General features: G+C 33.8%; 3 protein-coding genes across 6 annotated transcripts; 1 reads left to right on the top strand and 2 right to left on the bottom strand.

Annotated features, from left to right (window-relative positions):
- Window positions 1–199: 199 nt before the first annotated feature.
- Window positions 200–1,205, bottom strand: Nhp2 (NHP2 ribonucleoprotein). The gene is made up of 3 exons (XM_070298842.1): window positions 949–1,205; window positions 743–815; window positions 200–666 (listed from the first exon to the last, which is right to left on the bottom strand). Exons 1-3 carry the CDS (start codon window positions 1,112–1,114, stop codon window positions 435–437), a joined length of 471 nt encoding a protein of 156 aa, XP_070154943.1. The 5' UTR covers window positions 1,115–1,205; the 3' UTR covers window positions 200–434.
- Window positions 1,206–1,477: 272 nt separating this feature from the next.
- LOC138934769 (RING finger protein 37) lies at window positions 1,478–3,881 on the top strand. The gene is made up of 2 exons (XM_070298837.1): window positions 1,478–2,487; window positions 2,576–3,881. Exons 1-2 carry the CDS (start codon window positions 1,865–1,867, stop codon window positions 3,447–3,449), a joined length of 1,497 nt encoding a protein of 498 aa, XP_070154938.1. The 5' UTR covers window positions 1,478–1,864; the 3' UTR covers window positions 3,450–3,881.
- Window positions 3,610–20,519, bottom strand: Vps13b (vacuolar protein sorting 13B). Of its 4 annotated transcripts, none has more exons than XM_070298826.1 (39): window positions 20,383–20,519; window positions 19,472–19,784; window positions 18,954–19,131; window positions 18,783–18,861; window positions 18,453–18,628; window positions 18,225–18,328; window positions 17,870–18,119; window positions 17,604–17,791; window positions 17,306–17,515; window positions 17,096–17,234; window positions 16,904–17,021; window positions 16,685–16,827; window positions 16,410–16,582; window positions 16,168–16,344; window positions 15,803–16,091; window positions 15,554–15,716; window positions 15,089–15,467; window positions 14,718–14,853; window positions 14,340–14,507; window positions 13,940–14,157; window positions 13,641–13,857; window positions 13,375–13,579; window positions 13,045–13,234; window positions 12,543–12,869; window positions 12,246–12,449; window positions 11,995–12,110; window positions 11,562–11,913; window positions 11,365–11,487; window positions 11,173–11,292; window positions 10,799–11,062; window positions 10,101–10,724; window positions 9,935–10,030; window positions 6,291–9,861; window positions 5,763–6,167; window positions 5,505–5,681; window positions 5,247–5,417; window positions 4,976–5,169; window positions 4,556–4,897; window positions 3,610–4,480 (listed from the first exon to the last, which is right to left on the bottom strand). In XM_070298826.1, the coding sequence occupies exons 2-39, from the start codon at window positions 19,556–19,558 to the stop codon at window positions 4,250–4,252; spliced, it is 11,304 nt and encodes a 3,767-aa protein (XP_070154927.1). In that variant the 5' UTR covers window positions 19,559–19,784; window positions 20,383–20,519; the 3' UTR covers window positions 3,610–4,249. The 4 variants fall into 4 exon arrangements, with proteins under 4 accessions (XP_070154927.1, XP_070154928.1, XP_070154929.1 ...); XM_070298827.1 differs by having other exon boundaries at window positions 13,057–13,234; XM_070298828.1 differs by lacking the exons at window positions 17,870–18,119; window positions 18,225–18,328; window positions 18,453–18,628; ... (2 more) ...; window positions 19,472–19,784; window positions 20,383–20,519 and having other exon boundaries at window positions 14,718–14,844; window positions 17,604–17,681.
- Between the last annotated feature and the right edge of the window lie 338 nt (window positions 20,520–20,857).

The raw sequence follows: 20,857 nt of genomic DNA, 5'->3' as shown, positions 1-20,857 counted from the left end.
ATCTGTGCGCGCGAATGCGAATCGTCGTTCTACACTCATCTATCTCGAGAGAAGAGTGACAATAGTATTCACGACATATAATACATGCATACATACATATATATACACACACACATATATATATATACATACATACATATATATATATACATATGTATAATACATTATTTTTACGTATGGGCTTATAAATATCTAGCAAATACGACTGTGTTATTTGTACGAATAATCTCATTCAAGGAGCACAGGATATTCTTCCGCATCATTCATAAATAAACAGATTTCTTTACAATATGCCAACTAGTTAAGAGTACTTTTTACCAGACACACTTTTAATAGTTTTAATTATCTCAATCAGGTCTGTAAATAATATATTTTATATTTAATTTTAATTTTATTTTTTTATATATAAAATAAATGTAACCTAAATATACAAGCTATAGAGGTGTGGAAAGCATTATCATTGCATTTTTAATTTCATCGTACAAATCTTTATAATCTGGATGTTCTTTTATCAGCACCATGAGACTGCCACGCTTTACACCCATCGCTGTACCGATATCCAATCTTGATGGAGTAAAGCAATAGGGAATACTTTTGTCTTCGCATACAATTGGTAAATGGCACATAATTTCGATGGGATATACATCTCCCGCAAAGACAACTAAACTAAAATAAGAAATATTTGTGATAATCTTGCAATCAACGTGCAATTCATTATCCATTTAAAGAACCTGTAGCTTACCCCGTTTCACCCTTACGAAGGTGTTTCTGTACATCCTTTAAGCCATTGCGCAGATATGTCTTGTGCTTGGATGCTGTAATAAATAAATAATTTCCTACATATAATCAACATATACATGTTAATAAAAATATATATTATATATTATAGATCGTATTATATATTTATATTTTGGAAAAATGCTGATGATAACAACTGAAACAGCATACCTTTCTTTATACATTTATAGATCTTTTTGGTTAGTTTCTTAGGGGCTATAGGTTTGGCAATAGCATTCACAAGCTGTAGCTTTTTCTCATAGCTTATTTCTAGAGCATCAATGTTTTCTTCTTTTACTATACTCTCGTCAACCTCCATACTGATTTCCTCCTGCATTTTATGTGAATATTTTCGATTTTATGAGATATCCGCACGTATCTGAGCACTATTCTTTCTAATTGTACTCGTTCGTGCATGCGACGGTCGACCTAGCTCAACCTGTTTTAAACCACGTGTCACGTTAACGTTAAAAGCCAGTGCACATTGCACGTAAAAAAGTTAGTTGCGATCGTAAGACCTTAAGCAAATCGACCAATCACCATCAAGCATTCTAAAATGTAATAAGAATGTTTAACTGTGATTGGTTGGTTTACTTATGGCTTTATAGTTACGACTAAAATTTTTTCACCTGCAATGGCCTTTAAGGCTGTGTATAAAGGTTGGTAGTGAGTATACCATTTACCAATGGATGTTGTGAACAATTTTACGTGCAGAAAGTAGGAGTGCCAAGTCCCAAGTGCCAATAGATATTAGCAAACATATATCAAAACAAAATAATAAATCTATTCTATTATGTTACATTTTTTATATTTAAAGTGAGAAAGTTTTAAAGAGAAAAAAAAGATTGAAAAAAAATATAGGAAATGTACATAGTTGAAAAAAGAACACCTATGTAGCATCTAGGGCTAATTGGTTTGACAATCAATTCAATTATATTATTGTGTATATTATTTTTATTACACATAAAAATTTATAACAATAAAATTTGATTAACGATGGTTGAAATCATTAAATCTTTGTGACAATCGATAGTCCACGTGTTAAGCGTGCGATTTAGTAATATATTTGTCATTGAATAAAAAGAAAATGCTTTTGAATTTTTGTGATCCTCGTTTACGTCCAGAAATAAAATGCAGTACTATCAGTACGGAAGGATATGAAGTAACCAATTTGATAAGCAATTCTTGCAAAGGATTTTTGGCATATTCCTGCATTAAACCGCCAGTTCACATAGACATCACATTTCTTTGTAACATCAAGATAAATCATATATTGATTTGGCCATCCGTTGGATCGCAAAAATCATTGGGCTTTCAACTTTACTGCAAAAGTACAAATGATTTTAGTATCCCATATACCTTCTTATCCAGTGGATTTTTGAGCCCCTCTGATGCTGGACTATTGTTTTATCCAAATGATATTGATCCTGCAAAAATCGTCACACCAGCAAATTTCTTAAAACGTTATATTAAAGTCTCGATGCAACATTTGACTATGTATACTCACATTTTAAGACTAACAATATGTAAAACGGAAAAGTCGGTACCAGCATTAGGAAAGATTGAAGTTTGGGGAACAGTATCACCTTGTTGTGGGAAAGATGTTGTCGCAAGTGTATACACTTTATGGACTAAACAGCAAGCTACATTGGTATTACCCATAACTGAATGCAAAACTGGCACTAACTCTATAAATATCACTGGCAACAGGTTTGCATATATTTACATATAATATATTATATATATCTCCATGTATTGTATAATACAATAAAACAAAATATTTTTCATATATATCCAGACAAGAAGATAATGCAAAGCTTGAGATTCCTGAGAGTTTTTTAGATCCCATTACATGGGAGTTAATGACTCAGCCAATTACGTTACCTAGTGGCAAAGTAATAGATCAGACCACATTAGAAAAGCATGGACAGAATGAAGCAATCTGGGGAAGACCATTATCGGATCCATTTACTGGCATTGTATTTAACGAGCATCGTAAACCAATTATGGCAACTGCATTGAAGTCGAGGATTGATAAATTTCTGTTAGGTCATAGTAATTTGAATGAAATAAAGAGTATACCAAGAGTCTTAGGTCATGATTCAACTTCAGCTATAGCAGGAGATAGAAGGATAACTCAAGTATCAAAGTATGTGCTAAACAAAAACTTGTTAAAAAGGACTGTCAAAGATGCTAAATTAGATGCATGCAAGCAAACGATGGATGGTTATTTACAGCAAACAAAGAGATATTGCCATCAACTGCCAGCAGTTGTCGTATGTTCCAAACAATCTGCCAATGCAAGATTAAAACAAGTGACAAAAATTCCAAATTTCTCTAAATTAGTTCATAATAATTCTCATAATCATAATAGGGATGACAAATCAGAAAGATTGGTAGTGGCTGACAGCGACAGTTCCTTAGATGGCAATATAAAAACTCTATTGTCAAACATTAAACGCTTCAGTGAACCAGAAAAAGTGGAGTTACATAATATATCTAGTGATTGTAAATGTTGTAATAATAGTATTCTTTATAAGCTTCCCTGTAAACATATAATATGTAGAAAAGTGTTATTATCTATCAATGTAAATAGTCAGTGTAAATCTTGTGGACTTTCTTATAAATTGAGCGACATTGAACGAATTCATGACAATGTTTTAAATAGATAAATAGCAGTAAGATTATAAAATATTATAAATATATATTATATTATCACTAAGAAAATATTTCAGTTCTTACTGATATAACTTGAGCTTTTTCACATTTATTATTTGCCAAATTTTATCCATATAAGGAGAATATGCAAAATATATTATTGTAACTTCCTGAATCATTAGAGATCAATGTTACATCATTCATGACAATTCCAATATGACCATTTCCAATAATAAGATTGTTCACATTTTGGCACATACAATATAGTTTACATTCACATGTAAAGTCGACGATTACGTATGTAAATAATGTTTATAAAAACTTGTTTCTCTATCTCCATACATATGGTATATTATAACTTATAAATAAATTTTTTTTGATTTATACGTTTCTGTATGTATTAATAAGCAACGCGTTATTGTAAATATTTTACATACAATTTATATAGCTCGTATAAATTTATAATAAATTTGTAAAATAAATGTTTTTTATATAAAACATAAATTTATAAAGCGTCCATTATGCAATATATTTTAATAAAAATTAGAAATATGGCTATTCTCAAATACAATGATTTTGGAATATTAATTGTTTACTTGGGCATTTGGACATTTCTTTCTTTTTATAATGTTTTCACTTTATAATTTCTCGAAACACAAAATTTTCTCAAAAATATATACTGATATAGATTTCAATACCCAAAGAAAATATTTTGAATGCATTTGATCCGCGTGCGCGCGCGGCGTACAGAATTATTTGGAATATTTTCTCTCAGGCATTGTGATTAATAGCACATGTTTGGAAATTCATTTCATTATAATACAGCGAAACCAGAATCCTGATTTTGTCGCTTGGCAATGTTGAACAATGATAGTAAATAATTACGGGTATCTGGACAAACATAAAATGTAAGTGTATGTTCTGGATGTGGAGACATTTTCTCAAAGGTATCGGACTGTCTGTCGCTATTGGTTGATACGCTGGCCAAGCCAGTGCTGCTTGTCCGAACGTACTCTTCAACTCGCGCTCTCATTTCTTGATTCATCTAAAATTCATGTTTACAAATGTTTTTAAATTCGCATGATTTGATTATAAGTTTATAAAATCAGGCTTATTTTACCTCGTGTTCGACTGGCGATAAAGGTCTGCTCGATTGTGTTACAGCCGGTGGACAATATAAGCACAACATGGTCGATTCCGCGATATGATCAACGCTCGTCAATTCTTTTAATGAGAATATTCGTTCTACGCTGTCCTCTGCCATGTTAACAAGTAATAGAGCTTGTCGTGTGAGGACGAGTGTCACCGCGCGATTACTGCCCTGGTGAATGACGTAATCTGCGCTGGTCACATGAAGGATACTGTCGTGACTGTGATCGAGTAAGGGTGACAAACGCCAGGTGTATCGCACAGACGTGCTATTATTGCCAGTAGTATATTGCACGATTGGTCTCTGACGTGGCTGTTAGAAAACAAAAACGGACAATGATCAGATCATGGCAAACCGCAGAAAAATGAATTTTCATTATTTGAATTTTACCGTAGGCAAGGAATTCCATCCAGCTCCCTGTAATAATCCTTGACCCGTGAGAGCGACCAATTCCGCGGCACCACTCAGTGGCTTAGTCACGACGCCGACTAGACCGAGTCCGACTCCGGTAACTAAACTCTTGGTCGTCGCCTCGCCTGACCACACTTGCTGCAGAGGATGATGCGCCAAGCCAGCCACAGCCGCTGATTAACAATCAACAATTAACGATTATCTACATATGAGAAAGATATTTAAAAACAAAAAAGAAAGAAATGACTACCTAGTAGACTCATTCCGAGACCAGTTAAACCCTGGTAAAGTCCTTGCGCCATGCCTTGAGGACGCATTCTGCGCGACTCTTCCTGTCGCTGAAGATGTTCCTCGTCCAATGTTAAACGATCCAAGTTTCGCGCGACACTAGATGCTAGTTTTGTTACGGAATTCACAGTACCTACGAAAAGAGGAGCAAGACGGTTAATTATATTTATTTCTCAAGTATTCTCGGAATAATGAAAAAAGAAAATAATAATTTTTATACCCGCTGTAACATGTTTCATCAGACTGGCTGATCCGTGCGTAATTCCAACGATGAAACCCCACGGGCCTTGTAACAATCCCTGAAATGGTAGTGAAACGAAGTCTCTGAGACCGGATCCGAGTGCTTGCGCCAAACCTCCCGGTGATCCGAGTATTTCTAACGATCCAACCACCCAACCTGACGCATCAAACTTCGTTATTTATCTCATTGTTATATAAAAAAAGATAAATGTATTTTGCGTATATATGTATTGCCGACCTGCTCCAAATATAGCACCGGACAAGTAATGCATGGTAAGCGCATTGCCAAGCCTGTAAGGTGTGGTCAGTAGATTCTTCCTCTCGAAAATACCGAAGTACAATGGGGAATGATCCAGAGCGACGTACAATCGTACAGAGGTATGAACGCTCAATAAAATGGACAATGGTTCTATCACAAAGTTTTGCAATCTCAATGGCTTGCTCAAGATTTTCGAGTCGATCATGATGTAGTCCGGTATGTATACTGCATTCGAAATAGCGATCGTTTGAATCCGCTTAGGACTGTCGTTCAACATCAAACGTGGTGGTATCATCGAAGTTGCGTAATCTAATAATTGCGTTATGTATGTGTCCTCGATATATGCGCTAATGGGCGCGATTCTCATGCGATATTCCTTCGATGCTGCAACGGAAGTATATATCATTACCCATGTGAACAGAATATTTATTTGCTTAAAACATTATTGACTACAAGTCTATACATATTTCTTTTCTCAATAAATATATCTTCCCATAAGATACATACCTATCATATTTCCGTTTACTTCCCAGACGTACTCGACAGCTATTAAAGAATCTTGTTTGATTTTCTCCATATTCATCATTAAACAATTATTACTATAAAACGCCATCTCCCTGTTGGGCAATGGATTCTGATTTATCAATACTACAGGAAAGTCGAAACCTCCCTGATCAAATAATTGATTATCCAACTGCAAGTCGCCTATGTAGCAATGTAGATTGATAAATCTGGCCTTAGAATTTACGGTGATAACTAAATCCGTCATAGATAAACTCGCGACTTCGATTCTTTGCGCATTTTCATTGATGTCGTGAAGAATGGCGATAGTACATGCACGCAGATTAACTGTTACAGAGCCTTCTTTAGGATTCGTCGAAGTGGCATCGCTGGAAGATTGATTTTCATCAGTGGGAATTTTGTCCATCGTTTTCGGAATCAATTGCTTCGACAACGATGACGGGACAACCATCGATTCCATCGGCAAGGTGTCTTCTTGGGCCGAGAAGAAACTTGTTAGCGATGTTGAGCTACTTGAACTCTGTACATACTGCAATAGTTTATCCTCTTCTAATCTTTTCAATGGAATCGGCGCGGTTGTTTCGTGATCCTTTGACGTATTCTTCTTTCGCAGTAATCTACTTCTAATGTCTTGAGCGGATATTTCGATCTGAGAGATAGGCACGATGCTAATATGAGTGGTGTAACAGCAGTTCTGCATTATAAGCTTTACGTCGCCGTACGAAGGCAATCGGAGATACTGGTCCATCGGCGTAGACGACAATGCGGATAGATTCACGCCTCGCGACCATTTTAGACTTGTCTTTTCTGTCACTTGATCATTTTGCACAGTGGAAAATAATAACACGTTCGATGCGCTTGGAACGACAGTATCGGGTAGTCTATTACTGACGCAAGGAAGGGAATAGTGAAATGTTGCTCCGCTATCAACTTCGCACATCCATGTAAAATGGACATTATCCGGTAATATTTCGGTTCCTCTTTCATCGGCTTGTCCCAGCAGGATCTTAAAGCCGCAAGCATTTTCGATTAACAATTGCGGATGATCATCACTGTGTATCACGATGAACGTGGTACCTTTATCTTCTTGCGTTGTCATGATAACCGGCATGGTCGAAGATCCGTTTGGAATTGCGACGGATTTGCGGCTCATCGCTTGGTCCACTCTGATCGGACAGGACCATCTGTGACCGAGGCTGAAAGATACATACAATACAAGTGGCTCGACATTGCTTTCCGTATACAGCGTGTACCATTGTACGATTGGTGTACCCTGCCTTTGATCCTCGGACGGCGAGACGTTCAGGCTGCAAGGGGTGAGATCGTGCGGCAGCTGCAGGTTTCTCGCTTCCTCGTGCACCGCGAGCGTGGCCACGCACAATTCCTGAGATGTCAAATTGGCGATCACGTGGCTACTCGTGATTCGTACCAGACGCATGTCTTCGTGCATAGAGGAACTGATGCTTAAGATAGATACACTGGTGCCACAGTCCACGGACGTCTTGATGTTTCCATCCACTGGTATGATGCCATTAATTCGCGGCATGTAGAAGCTCTGGCTCCAATCGGGTCGTGCCAGTTGCAATGTTTGCGACGTGTAATAGGTATCGCCGATTCCGACACCCACATGAAAGGTGCCTTCCAACTTGGGCGGCGTGACTATGCCGTAGTGAGGGATCTGGCACAACTCTGTATCCTCCGATACCAGCGAGATATGGCAACCTAGCGAATTCATTACGAAGCACCAAGGCTGCAGTTCCAACAACAAAGTACTAGAGACCAGTCCTGCGTCTTGATACTTCACCTGTACGTGTGTCTGCGGCTGCTCCGCAGATATCCATTCCTCCCCCGTGTCGTCCCCTTGAAAAGGCCATTTCGCATCGTCCTTTCGGTCTTTGAGATCTCGTAGAATTTCGTCGATGTTCTCGACGTCGGGTCTTCTGAAGAACTTTCGCTGATCCACCGAACTATACGAAAGCGGTACATAAGGATTCGACGCGGAGACACCGGACTCCAATTGAAACGTCAGTTGATGAAAGTGCTCGAATGTACCGGGACAGTATAGTTGCTGACACTCGCCGCGACCGTTCACTACTGTGCTCGATGACATCTTCAAGGACGGAGTTTCCATTTGGACTCTAACTGGCACTGGTAAATGCGATCTGATCATGTAAAGCGGACTCAATACTGCAAGGATCTTCACCTTGTCCTGTATCGTCTGCGTTACAATTCGTACCCAGATACTAAAAAATTGACCGCGTTCCTGGAGCGGTACTTTTACAAGCCAGGGCTGGCCCCATTTGACGTTTGGTTGAAGAGGAATGTCGCCGGTCCAGGATAAGTGCGTCAAATTGGTGAAACGTAACCGCATAGCCATTTTTTTGTCATTTTCAAGCATAATAGATGACGGAAAGCTCTTACCCGGTACGGGATACACCTCCTTCGAGACTGTTACCTTAGAACCGACATCTGCTTCATACTTTACCAATTTCATCTCAAAATTATCCTTCAATTGATTGGAAATTACAAGCTGTCCCGAGAACGTTACGAGTTTCTGCGTAGCGGAAAGCGATGTTACATTCACGAAAATCACCGTGCCGCCGGTTATCGAATTATTAAATTCTATCACGTGGGTTCCATCCTTGTTGACAGGAAAGGGTCGGCTCCATACCCAGGCGTTCTCTTCAATTGATATCCGTATCATTTGATTGCCAATCTGTCTCCACGAGTAGAAGTTACACTGCCTGCTCTCGAGAAGTATACTGTCGCCAGTGCCACTTTGACCAAAACGAACAGCTACATTGCTATCGTTAGCAATTACATAACGCGTCAGGACAATCACACTTTTCTCCTCCTCATCGAAAGACGCCAGCCATAGACGGATGGAAACCGCAAGAGTGTGAGTGATCGCCGGACCCAATTTTAATGTAAATGGGTTGCTCGTTAACGACACGTCTATTTTGTCCGATAACGACAACTGTAATCTTCCTTCCAGGGAATCCAGCACCTCTTGCATGGTCAAGTGACTATAATCTAACACGTGCACGTTCAAAGTACCGCTGATATCGAGCAGTGTGGAGTTGTCTACCCATTTGTTAAGCACCAGAATAGCTCCCTTTTTTTCCACGGACATAAAACATTGTATCTCGGGGATCCTTCCATTCAACGTGTACTTATCCAGCGGTGGCGGCAGATCATTGTACACAGTAGTATCAATATGATTGTACAGAGACATGTGAAGCACGCCGATATTTAAGGCGATCTGTACGTTTGGTATTAACAGAGGATTAAAGTAGGAATCGATGCGCAAGCAGGCCGCGAGAGCACGCGCGGAAACGATGTTTTTCGAGAGTGACCGCTTGTTGCTGGACGAAATGACCACGCGCCACACGCAGGCCACTGCACGTGCCGGTGCTCTTTCTGGCAAATCCAATCGATAAGAATCCGTTTCCGATAAATAAAAATCTGCGTAACGTTGATACGACATGTGACTGTCGCTCCAATATTCAAGGATGCAAGAAATTCTGTCGACATAATTGCCATCGGCGTCCACTGTCTGTAACGAATCGTTGTCTTTAAGGCAACATTGATTGTTTTAATTTTAAGGTAATGAATGTTTCAGTACTTACTTCAAATGGAACAGGAGATATATGTATTCTCGTTAATGTGCGTGGTTGCGGATATCTCCAAGCCATCGCTTGTTGAGGATAAGCAAAGAATACTACCTGTAAGAAAACAATAAATCAAACGCATTCTTTTATTTTTATTTAATTTGGTATAATCGCGTTAACTAACTTGGTATGGAAAAGGTAATTCATCCGCAGTGCCATCGACAAACTGGAATGCACCAGCTTTTAAATCATCCTTGTAATGTTGTTCAGTCGATAATACAATTTGTTTCTCATTTTTACTCTCGTTTGTAGAGAACGAGGCAAATTCGATTAAGAGCAATTGGCAATCTTGCATGACCATTTTTATAATTTTTATCTGATCAGGTCCAAAATCAAGATATAGACTTTCACTGTCTGCCTGTATCTGTATCTGCGGAATGACTTCGCTGTTGTACGAAGATTCCCAAAGTAAGCAAGTTGTTATGTTGCAACACCATGGATTTAATAACACTTTGATATTTCCGTTTAAGATCGCAGATATAATAAAAGAATCTATGGATAAGTTTGAATAGATCCTATCTGGTCTCATAAGTGTTGACAAATTCCCATTTAATGATGCTAAACTAATAATGATTTCTGCTCCGGTATCAGTCTTTAAAGATAGTACGATTTGTTTTGTGTTTAGATGTAGATCAGGTACACTGAATTTTCTCGATTTTGTCGATGCTGCTAAATTTTGAAGGTCCGCGGCGTCCTTTTCCTTTGCTGGTACTTGTGTAGCGTCGGCGTCCATAAAACACAATAGTACCTGAAATGCATGTAAAATAGGATTGTCGCAAATGTATGCATATACGTATTTTTTATTTTTTTTTTATGAAATACCTTATTCCGTATATTATAAAGCTGGTTGAGCCGAGATAAAGAAAGATGTATTTTCGTCGGTCGTCCCATTTCAATAAAAAATTGTCGATTTTTGCCTAGAATCATCTCAGATTTTATTGTAGCAAAAGAAGGTGGGATACCCGTGTCTGGATGTGAATCTCCATGCTTGGTTTCTATCATAAAAATTTTGAAATCCTTTTCAATCGGTATCGTGTTCAGATTTTGGGCATCGCCAAGTGCCGTTGTTATATCAAAACAGGATATCTAAATCGGACAATATTAATAATATTAATTGTAGCAAGATATGTATATTCAAGCAGTTAAGCATTACAAATATTGATTTTTTTTTAAACTACATATTAAAAAATGCATACTTGAATTTTTTTAGATAAATGTTGCTGAGAAAAGTAAATATTCGGTTGATTAATCATTAGATAAAGTAATGACTGTTTTACATTATCGTTATCGTCTTCACAATCAGTTTTGTGTATATCCTGAAAAAATAATTAATATTTTAACAATAATCAAAATACTGTAATAAAACAAATTATAATTTTATTACTCACTACATCATTCTCTAAATTAAGAAATCCATTCTGAACTTCATACAAGATAAGAGTTATCTTTCCACAATTCACTAAAAATTCAAATGGTGGAAATATCATTGTCTCGGCAACCGCAGATCTCCCCTGATAAAATTATTTTTAGAACAAATTAGTAAATCGTGAAACATTATTTTTATAAGAATGTATCGATAACTTACAATTACTGTCGAATGTATACTGGACATTTCAAAATCAATACCACTGTCTTTTGTAAAATCGATATCTGGATCATCTAATGTCTGTTTCAACCAATTGACAGGTTTTATGCTTTGAGAACCCAAAGGAAATCTTTGAACTGTGTTATTAAAACTATTTTGATCTTCCACTTTCTCAAAACTTCCAGACACTAGCGTTATAAATTCATTATTGAGCGTCGATATTAATTTAATTTGATCCAAATTTATTGTCAATTCTATGTCTGTAATGCAATTCACTTCAATGGCACTTCCACAAACTATCGTGTCACCTTTAAATGTGACAGCTGGTGCAATGATCAAGCAGAGATCAAATCTAGAATTAAACATTAAAGTTAGGAAAAGTCTAATAAACTAAATATAATAGATTTTTATATGTGCACATTAATTACATTACTTTGTTAATACAGGAGATGTAGAGAAATATGGATCGAGACTACTACCATTCCCGAGCTTATTCCATTCCAATGCAGGATTCTCATTCATTGTATACAGATATGATTGAGACATCCTCTGAAAATATAAAATGCGCAGCGATTATATAATTATCAAATCTGTGTATATTAATGTGTTTCAAGAAATTTTTTAAAATTTCGGATAAGATATAAAAAATATGTACATTTATAAAATGTCTGTTTAATAGTAAACCTTATTAATGCTTAGCTGATAATTCCTCCATGTAGTGGTATATGCGCACACTCCTTTAACATTAATTTGATATTGACGATCTTCCACGGCCGAACCTGGTACATTTAATATATTTGCTTGAGCAGCCAGGTGATATATATCAGTTCGCAATAGAGTTCTGCAAATTGGATTTTCCGCATCCGGCGTGATACGAATTCCGTCCAACTATAAAAGAACTCCGATATAAATCATTTTAAACATTATATCATTAGGGAAAAATGTAGATAGTTTTTTCAAAAGTAAAACGTTTTACAAAACCTGGAGCATCAATAAATCATGTTGCAATTTATTTGCTTGACTTAAGGCCGGCATCATGAGTCGAAAACCTTTGAACTCCAAATGTATCAATGGTAATGATTCATTATTCAGAGTGATTATATCAATTAATGGCGTTGATGTGCTTTTGCCACGAGTGACTTCCGCACTTTTCTCAATATATAAACCAAGACATGCAAAAGGTTTTAGCAATTGGCTATATTTACCAATTACACTAAGTGGTAAGATTATATCGATCATTTGCATTTTGATGAATATTTCAGAAATGTAGCCGTTCATGGACAACGCCGAATCAATCAGCATTTCTTTCTAAATGTTCGAGAAAGTATCAGAGAGTTAGTATTAATTCATATATATATATATATATATATATATATATATATATATATATATATATATATATATACATATATAGAAATACATATGATTAATAGAAATTTTTCTTATAATTTAAGCGAGATTGTCAATAACCAAATGTTATTACCTTTTGTCTTACCTTTTGTGATTTGTAACGCTTGTGAGTACCCCAACGTGTGTACACATTTCCTGATTTTGCACGAGTAAGCGTAAAACTTAGAAAACCTGAATCATCGCTTTTCTCTAAATTATCTTCTCTTCCGCAAAGTATTAGTCCGGCGTATTCACCAGCATCCCAATTCAATGCTTGTGAACCTCTATTGAATCACAATATGAATGTACAAATTAAAGAAGCATTGCTTGTAATAATAAATAATTTATCTTTGCTAAGAGAGGATTAATATATATATGTATATGTATATATGTATAAATATTTTATAAAAATATTAATTTTTACCTAACATAATGTAATATCGTAGCTGTTGTTATTTTACTTTTTAATTGCATATAGACTGATTGCAGGTCTAAGGATGTTATAATATCCTCCAGTTCCAATATCAATTTTAAAGAAGATCCGTCTACTTGTTCTATAATGTATAATTTAATTGCTACCTTTGTTATGGTCCATTGGATCCATGCTGTTACAACTAAACCGTCTTTCTCTGTTAAAATAATTAATAATAATTAATATTTTTCACAAGAATAAATATATTTGCAACTCACCATATCCTAGATCGTCTTTTGATGTAGATACGGTTGAATTAGTTGTATCTTCTTGATACATTATTTGTGTCGGGGTGGATGGAGTTTGAGGTATGGCAGGGAGAACAATTTGCATTTCATTGCTCATCTGTCGTACAATTGTGTTATTTTCCCGAGAGCCATACAAAGTTTGTAATATTTTTACGATATTTAAGATTATATTGCTCATGAAAACAACCTGAAAAATACATTCCAAAATTTACATTTTTATGATATATTATGTTAGTATTATTAAATAAATAGAGGTTCATAATTAATACCTGTTCTTCCGAAAGTGAAATAAGGATAGGAGAATTATCAATATGTACACAAATGCTTAAAGCAGTAAGTGTATTTGACTGAATTGCAGCTGTCTTAGTCGTAAGAGCCACTGTAGCATTTAATGTAACTTTCTTTATGAAATTTTTTTGTGTCCTCTGTTGCAATGTGTAACAATGAAAATCTACAAGACTTAATGTCCAAGGAAAGCTCTGTAATCCTAAAATAATAATAGTAATAATAATAAATGTGTATTATATATGTATTTTAAAATGTGTTTATATATGTGTATATATTGTATATATATATATATATATATATATATATATATATATGTGTGTGTGTGTGTGTGTGTGTGTGTGTGTGTGTGTGTGTAAATTTCTGAATTATAAATAGACTTACGGCATGTCCACATAGATTCTGGTAATTTAACAGGAAGATTTTGCAAATACGGGTTTAAAGATTCAGCATTCAAATTAGATGAATGTATAAGAAGACTTGGCAGTTTTATTATCATTATTTGTAAATCTTGATTGTCTGTTAAGGCTCTGTCTTTGACTTCTTCTATGCCTTGTATATATAATATATATTTTATAAATTGTTTTTATAAATTACATATAAAAATACATCAATATCAAAAAGATGAGAATCAATACAACAGCTCTATGAATAGGTCTAATAGTGATTCAATCCCCATCTTTTTGTCTTAAATTATTTTTGATAATAAATTATTTTTAATAATTATAAAAATAAAATAATAAAATATTATTAAATATTTACCATCAGCGCCAATGCCACTCATTGTATTAGATGGAATATAAATAACAATATGTCCTATATAACCATTTAACACTAGACTGCTCCACTGCGAATATGACTCTGCTAATTTGACCAATATTCCCGATTTCTGCAAATTCTACCATAAATCATTTATTTCTATATATATTTTTTTAATATCTAATGTAATTATCATATTAAAAGTAATTCCTTTGATAAGTAATGCACAGTAAGCGATTGATATAATCACTATATGATATATTACATATATATATATATATATATATATATATATATATATATATATATATATAGAGAGAGAGAGAGAGAGAGAGAGTGAGAATATATTTGCTATTAATATAATTTTTTAATACCTGTTCCTCTTCTGTTTCAGTTTTCTTTTGCGTTTCATCGTATCGTAGTGTTTTCGATTTTTCTGTTACAGCTGATCTCTTTTTCTCTTTGTCCGATGAACTATGCACACTTTCATACAAACTCGGAAATGTTTTCTTTCGAGTACCTGTATCGGACGATGTACCTTCGGTGATCAACTGTTGGCTATCTGAACGTAATATGTGTGTACTTCCCGATTTATGATAAGTGGCACAATATTTTAACCATTCAAAGAAAAGTGGATCCAACGAAGCTCTGATTTCGGCAATTTTAAATGAAACAAGTGATGGATGTGTATGTAGTTCGACATTTTTAGGAAACTGTATTACACTAGATAAAAGCGGTATATTTCCTGTGTCACTAAAAGAATAAAAATTTAATTACTTGACATTCCTCAAAGTTTCATGTACATATGTTATTGATGTATAATATATGTATATACGAACTTGTAGTCATAATTTTCTGGACCCGAAAGAATAAAAGTTTGTTGTAAATCATTGAGAGCAAATATTTTTATAGAGTTTACATTCATCTCGTTTGATATCATAACCGAAGATGATACATTTTTGCACCTTATATTTTCTAGGTATAATTCTAAGTACACTGGTGCTGCAACAAATAAAAAAAATGTATAATTATATTTAAAACAAAATATAACATTAAAACACATTAACATGTTAATATTATTTACATACATTTCTCTTGACAGGCGTCATTAAAAAGAGTAGAACAGATAAGTGGATTTGTTGTATCTGCAGAATTAAAAACAGAAGTTGCTATAGATACAGCAGCCATTAATTTTGCCTTAGTCCCCGTGATAGTCACACTATCCGTTTGAAAAGAGTACGATTTTTGAACCATATCTATGTCTCGCCAATATTGAGGATATAATAATATTTCTGAAGAAGCTTGCACCGAATAAGGCATCATTATTGAAGTATCGCAAGTTTTTGTTAAGTGGAGTTGACTTTTTGCTCCAGTTATCTATATAAACATTCTAATATTATATCTGTTATATAAAAGTGTGTTCATAATAATTATGCATAAATACTCTGCTCACTTGTATGTCAGTAATCGCGTGGCATTGGATAAACATTTCTGGTTGTAAATCTGTCAATTTGGACGCACAAGCTACGAGTCTAAACGGATACATAGGCTGAACTATGGTGGCAATTGCTTCATCGCATTCAATGGTTACAAAAGGATCATCCGTAAGAGCTGGAGATAATGGAATGATCTGGAAAGACAAGTCATATTCATTTAACACAAAACTATTAAAATATTAAAAAATATGATAGTTACCCGAGCCTCGACAATTTTACGTTGCCGCGGCACTCCCATGACGCAATGATCTGCCAATTGTAATTGTAGCGACGCTGTTTTTAATATTAATTTTGTTTCCGTCATTGATACATTCTCTCTGAGTGCTTCATACTCTTCTAATGTAACTGGAGGTAATTCATCGATGAGAGGATCTAAAATTGATATTTATATATAACTTTTATTCACAACTTTTTTATTTAGTGTAAGATCGTTAATTAAATTGAAATATATTTCATTGTATAGCAGATATTCACCTGGTTTTGTTACAATGTAGGGATTATAATCATATTTCGCTGCAGCTTGTTTAATAGTATCAATACGATGAAAAATACCAGAGCATAATCTGATTGTCAAATTTCCAGATAGGTACCTCATTATCCTGTGTTCCTGAAAATTGCTACAAAAAGTGAGTTGTTTATAAAAATTCTTTATTATGTTTCACATATGCATAGCTATGAAGATATTTCAAACACCTGTATTCAAAGTTTGATCCAAACTCGAGTAGTCTTTCAGGTGTTATGTCGTCGGGCAAATCCATAGAATAAACATAATCCATCACAAACGCTGGACACTTTTCTAATAATTGTTCGACTAAAAGAGATAAATTTCCATTCTAAATTTAGATCTATAAAATGTTATATGTATGTCTTCAATAAATATTATACCCGAAACTATTGTCAAGTGATAATCTATTCCTTGCTTGTAATCTCTCTTCTTCCCTTTGTTTTCTACAGCTTCTTCATCAAACAACGAATCTTTTAGATAATCAGTATTCAAGTTCCCAGCTATTACGTAAAGAGGCGGCTATAATAATAATTTACCTCTCAGACATTCTATCTAAGTTTGTATATGGCTAAAATAATTGATTGCTTTACCTGTACACCATCAACGACTTCTACATGTCCACAACTGCACATTCCTCGTGGATAGAGTTGTATGCACGCCACTCCTACTTGAAACGTTGTCATTGTGATTCCTTGAATTAAGGTATCCATCACAACTCCATTTAATTGAAGTGATAAAAACGATTTGTATCTAATTTTTCGAGATTTGTAAAATAACTGTTCTTTGACGCTTTCGACAGTCTGTAAAAATGATTGAGATATAATCATTTATTTCCATTATTGTATGTACAAGAAATGTTTTCTTTGAAAGATAAATTATGTTCATTACCTTAAACGTTAAAGTAGCATCATCTATATAAATACCCAAGTGTATAGTATGACCAGAATATGCCATTTGTTGTTCAGCGGACCAATTATTATCCCAGTCAACAGGCAGAACAGATGACATTATATCCCAAGCCCACCCACCCCATCCAATTGCATCTGTCGAAGTTCCTACTACCTGACTTGTATCATCTGAAAATTATTATTTTATATATATATCTAAAATATAAAAAAAAATATTTGAAACAGCACCTAAACGCGATATCGAACCTTGTGTAACATCCTCTCTCTCATCCACAATAATGGAAGATTTCTCTTTGCTTAGTGGAAATTGCTTTGTTTGTAACGCCATTATCAAAGCCGCCAGTCTGAGGAGCATCGGTACTTGTTGTTCAGTCATACTAAACTCCATTTTTTCGCAATGAAGATCAAGTCTCGTGATGGATGCCCTCTTCAAAGTATTGCTGTGATAGTTTATAATCATGCGGATTGTCATTGAGGATCGATATAAAACAGGATCCTGTTAAATTATTATTCAAATTAACTTCTTCCTAGATTAATCTATAATATCTTTTTCTACATATTTAAGAAAATATGTATGCAAAATATATCTTAGAATAAATACCTGATATATCTCTATCTTCCCTGATGCATCCATTTTATCCAAGCACAACGTCAAATCCTGAATAGTAATAACTTTTCTAAGCATCACTTCCTGAGTGTTGATATCTGTAAGCATTAATATTATACATATACATAAATATTATATATTTATATATCTTCAATCCATATTAATTATATTAGTAAAACAAGGGACGATTTTTATTCTGTGATTATGTATACAAATACCCACCAGTGAATGCTGGCTCCCATTTATTATTAACGGTTTGCATACTTAATAATTTGACATTTACGCTAAGTACAATATCTTCTTCTACATATTTCAAGATGAGATTGTTGCAGTGAATAGTAATATTATTAATAACTTTTGTGACTATACTTTTTATATATCCAGGTGGAGCTTCCTCTCTATAATAAAAAGTCTTGTCTATATACATATATTTTATTATCTTTAGTTGCTAAGCAATCAAATGAATACTAAACTAATAAAATTTTAAAACAATATCAGATTGAAGAAATTAATAAAATTTCATAACAATATCAGATGAAAAGTGATACTTACTGTATCACCTCCTTTTTCTTTTGTAATGTCGCTGGATTAGTTTCTGTGGTATTCTCATCTTTCAATTTTAAGATGCATTCTGTAAAAGAAAATAGACAACATGATTGTTTGTCTCACACAAAATGTAGTATTTTTAATATATTAAACAAAATTGTTTATTTTTTTATCTACCTATAGTATTAATAGTAACAACTATTGGTTCAGAGGTAATTTTTACCCAAGGAACATGTATTAACAATTCATGTATGTGGCCACTAACAAATACGAATGGAAGATTAAGTTGCTCTTCCAATACCTCTAATCGTAGATCCAGATTTTGAAATGATGCATCTCCACCCCATAAGGATACCTGAAAAAAATGTTTCTTTTTCTATAACATCTTGTGTGTGAAGAATTATTACTTTTATTTTAAAAAGTGTTATTAAACTTGTTCTATATATCATTAAATTGTTCAATACTTTTGAACAAGAGCAGTTAATGTAGTTTTATGGTGAGAAAACGCTGTAAATATTCTGTATGTTAATATTCTTTTTTTCTTCCAAACTATTGACATTATGAATGAGAAATATAAAATACAGATTTTTAGAAAATTTAGAACTTAACAACAAGAAATTTAGAATTCGACATTTTACAAAATAAAACATTTTATCACAAAAAAATATGGATGCAGAAAACTTTTATATGCTTACCTGTGATTGTTCTGGTTTAAAATTTTTTACATATTTCTCTACATAACTGAGTATTACTGGTGTTATATAGGATTCCAATTTAAACATTGTGTTTGGCAGCGTGAGACATCTATCATATTTTTATAAACTTTTTTCATTAAAAATAGTAAGAGTTGTGTCTTAGATTAGAAATCAGTATCGGAAATTTTTCTTTTCTATCTTTTTATAATAATAAATAATATATATTTTATAACTTATACCATCTCTATTCAGTGAAATAGTATCCAATAATTTTGAATGAATACTATATATCCTGACAGGCATATAGATTTGTCTGAAAATTATATAAAATATATATATAAATTCTGTATAAATTAATTTTATTAAATATATTACTAGTTTAGATATTAACTTGACATTAATGCCATTATGTAATAATCAAAAAATAAAATAAAAATATAAATACATTCAAACAAATTATATTATTTATTAAAGGCTAGAGATATGAAGATTTTGGTAGGAATATGTGCATTATGTTATATTACTTTAAGGACAAAACTAATTTTGAATATATCATGTAAATAAAAAAGAAAAAGAAACTAAAATAAAATTAATATAAAAATATCAGAGCATACATTTTATACTACACATGATTGAAGTTATTGAAATTATACACTTTTATTCATTTTATCATTTATTCATATGATTCACAAAGGAGAGAGAGAAATGGGATAAATATAATTATCATAAAGTTTCAAAGAAAACAAATTTATTTGCAATCAGATTTTCTAACTAACGGCATTTTCTCATATTTCATTACAATTTAAGAAATCTGAATATAAAAAAATACTGTAATACAGAGTCACAGCTGATCATCTGTCAAATGACAAGCCATGCGATTTCGAAATTATTACATAAACACTATTTATTACCGCGAATACGATAAACGCAGCGGTAGCATCAATTCCTACGGATCAATTCTTACGGAGACGTAACACTTTCAATTTAAAATTTCAGTTTTGATCATGGCTATTTTATGATCTGTCTCGATATGATGACGTCTATTAACCTCTCTCCGCAACAAACTGTAAACTGCCAGCTGTTACATCTCATATGAAGGCAGCTATACAACATACAACGCATGCGCGAAGTGAAAACCTGTGAGACATCTTTGACTTATGAAAAGTACAATATTTAAAAGATGATATAGATTTTTTTTTACAAGAACCCCAGTTTTGAAATATAAATCTTACTTTTTAAATATCTCCCTACAAAAAGTTTATACAAGGAATATCAGACGATTTTGCGAGCAACTCAATTTAAAGTCTTTTCTTTCAATCTATAATCGGGAAACCGTTGATTTAAAATCTATAAAATATAACATTTAAAATTATGTTTTTTAAAATA

The sequence above is a fragment of the Polyergus mexicanus genome, unplaced genomic scaffold, assembly GCF_030449975.1.
Source record: "Polyergus mexicanus isolate NDT 795.1 unplaced genomic scaffold, iyPolMexi1.0 SCAF_7, whole genome shotgun sequence".
NCBI classification, from domain to species: domain Eukaryota; kingdom Metazoa; phylum Arthropoda; class Insecta; order Hymenoptera; family Formicidae; genus Polyergus; species Polyergus mexicanus.
The sequence above is the reverse complement of the archived record's forward strand: the minus strand, read 5'-3'. Positions and strand labels throughout refer to the sequence as shown.

Bases quoted from the DNA above. Each gene is read 5' to 3' on its own strand.
- Vps13b (XM_070298826.1), bottom strand. From the start codon at position 19,558: ATGTTTAAATTGGAATCCTATATAACACCAGTAATACTCAGTTATGTA. The intron at 13,235-13,374 runs GTAAAAATTAAT...GTGATTCAATAG, and splicing joins ACGATATTACATTATGTTAG to AGGTTCACAAGCATTGAATT. The intron at 6,168-6,290 runs GTATGTATCTTA...CTTCCGTTGCAG, and splicing joins AGTAAACGGAAATATGATAG to CATCGAAGGAATATCGCATG.
- LOC138934769 (XM_070298837.1), top strand. From the start codon at position 1,865: ATGCTTTTGAATTTTTGTGATCCTCGTTTACGTCCAGAAATAAAATGC. The intron at 2,488-2,575 runs GTTTGCATATAT...ATATATATCCAG, and splicing joins ATAAATATCACTGGCAACAG to ACAAGAAGATAATGCAAAGC.
- Nhp2 (XM_070298842.1), bottom strand. From the start codon at position 1,114: ATGCAGGAGGAAATCAGTATGGAGGTTGACGAGAGTATAGTAAAAGAA. The intron at 816-948 runs GTATGCTGTTTC...TATTTATTACAG, and splicing joins CTATAAATGTATAAAGAAAG to CATCCAAGCACAAGACATAT. The intron at 667-742 runs GTAAGCTACAGG...TTCTTATTTTAG, and splicing joins CTTCGTAAGGGTGAAACGGG to TTTAGTTGTCTTTGCGGGAG.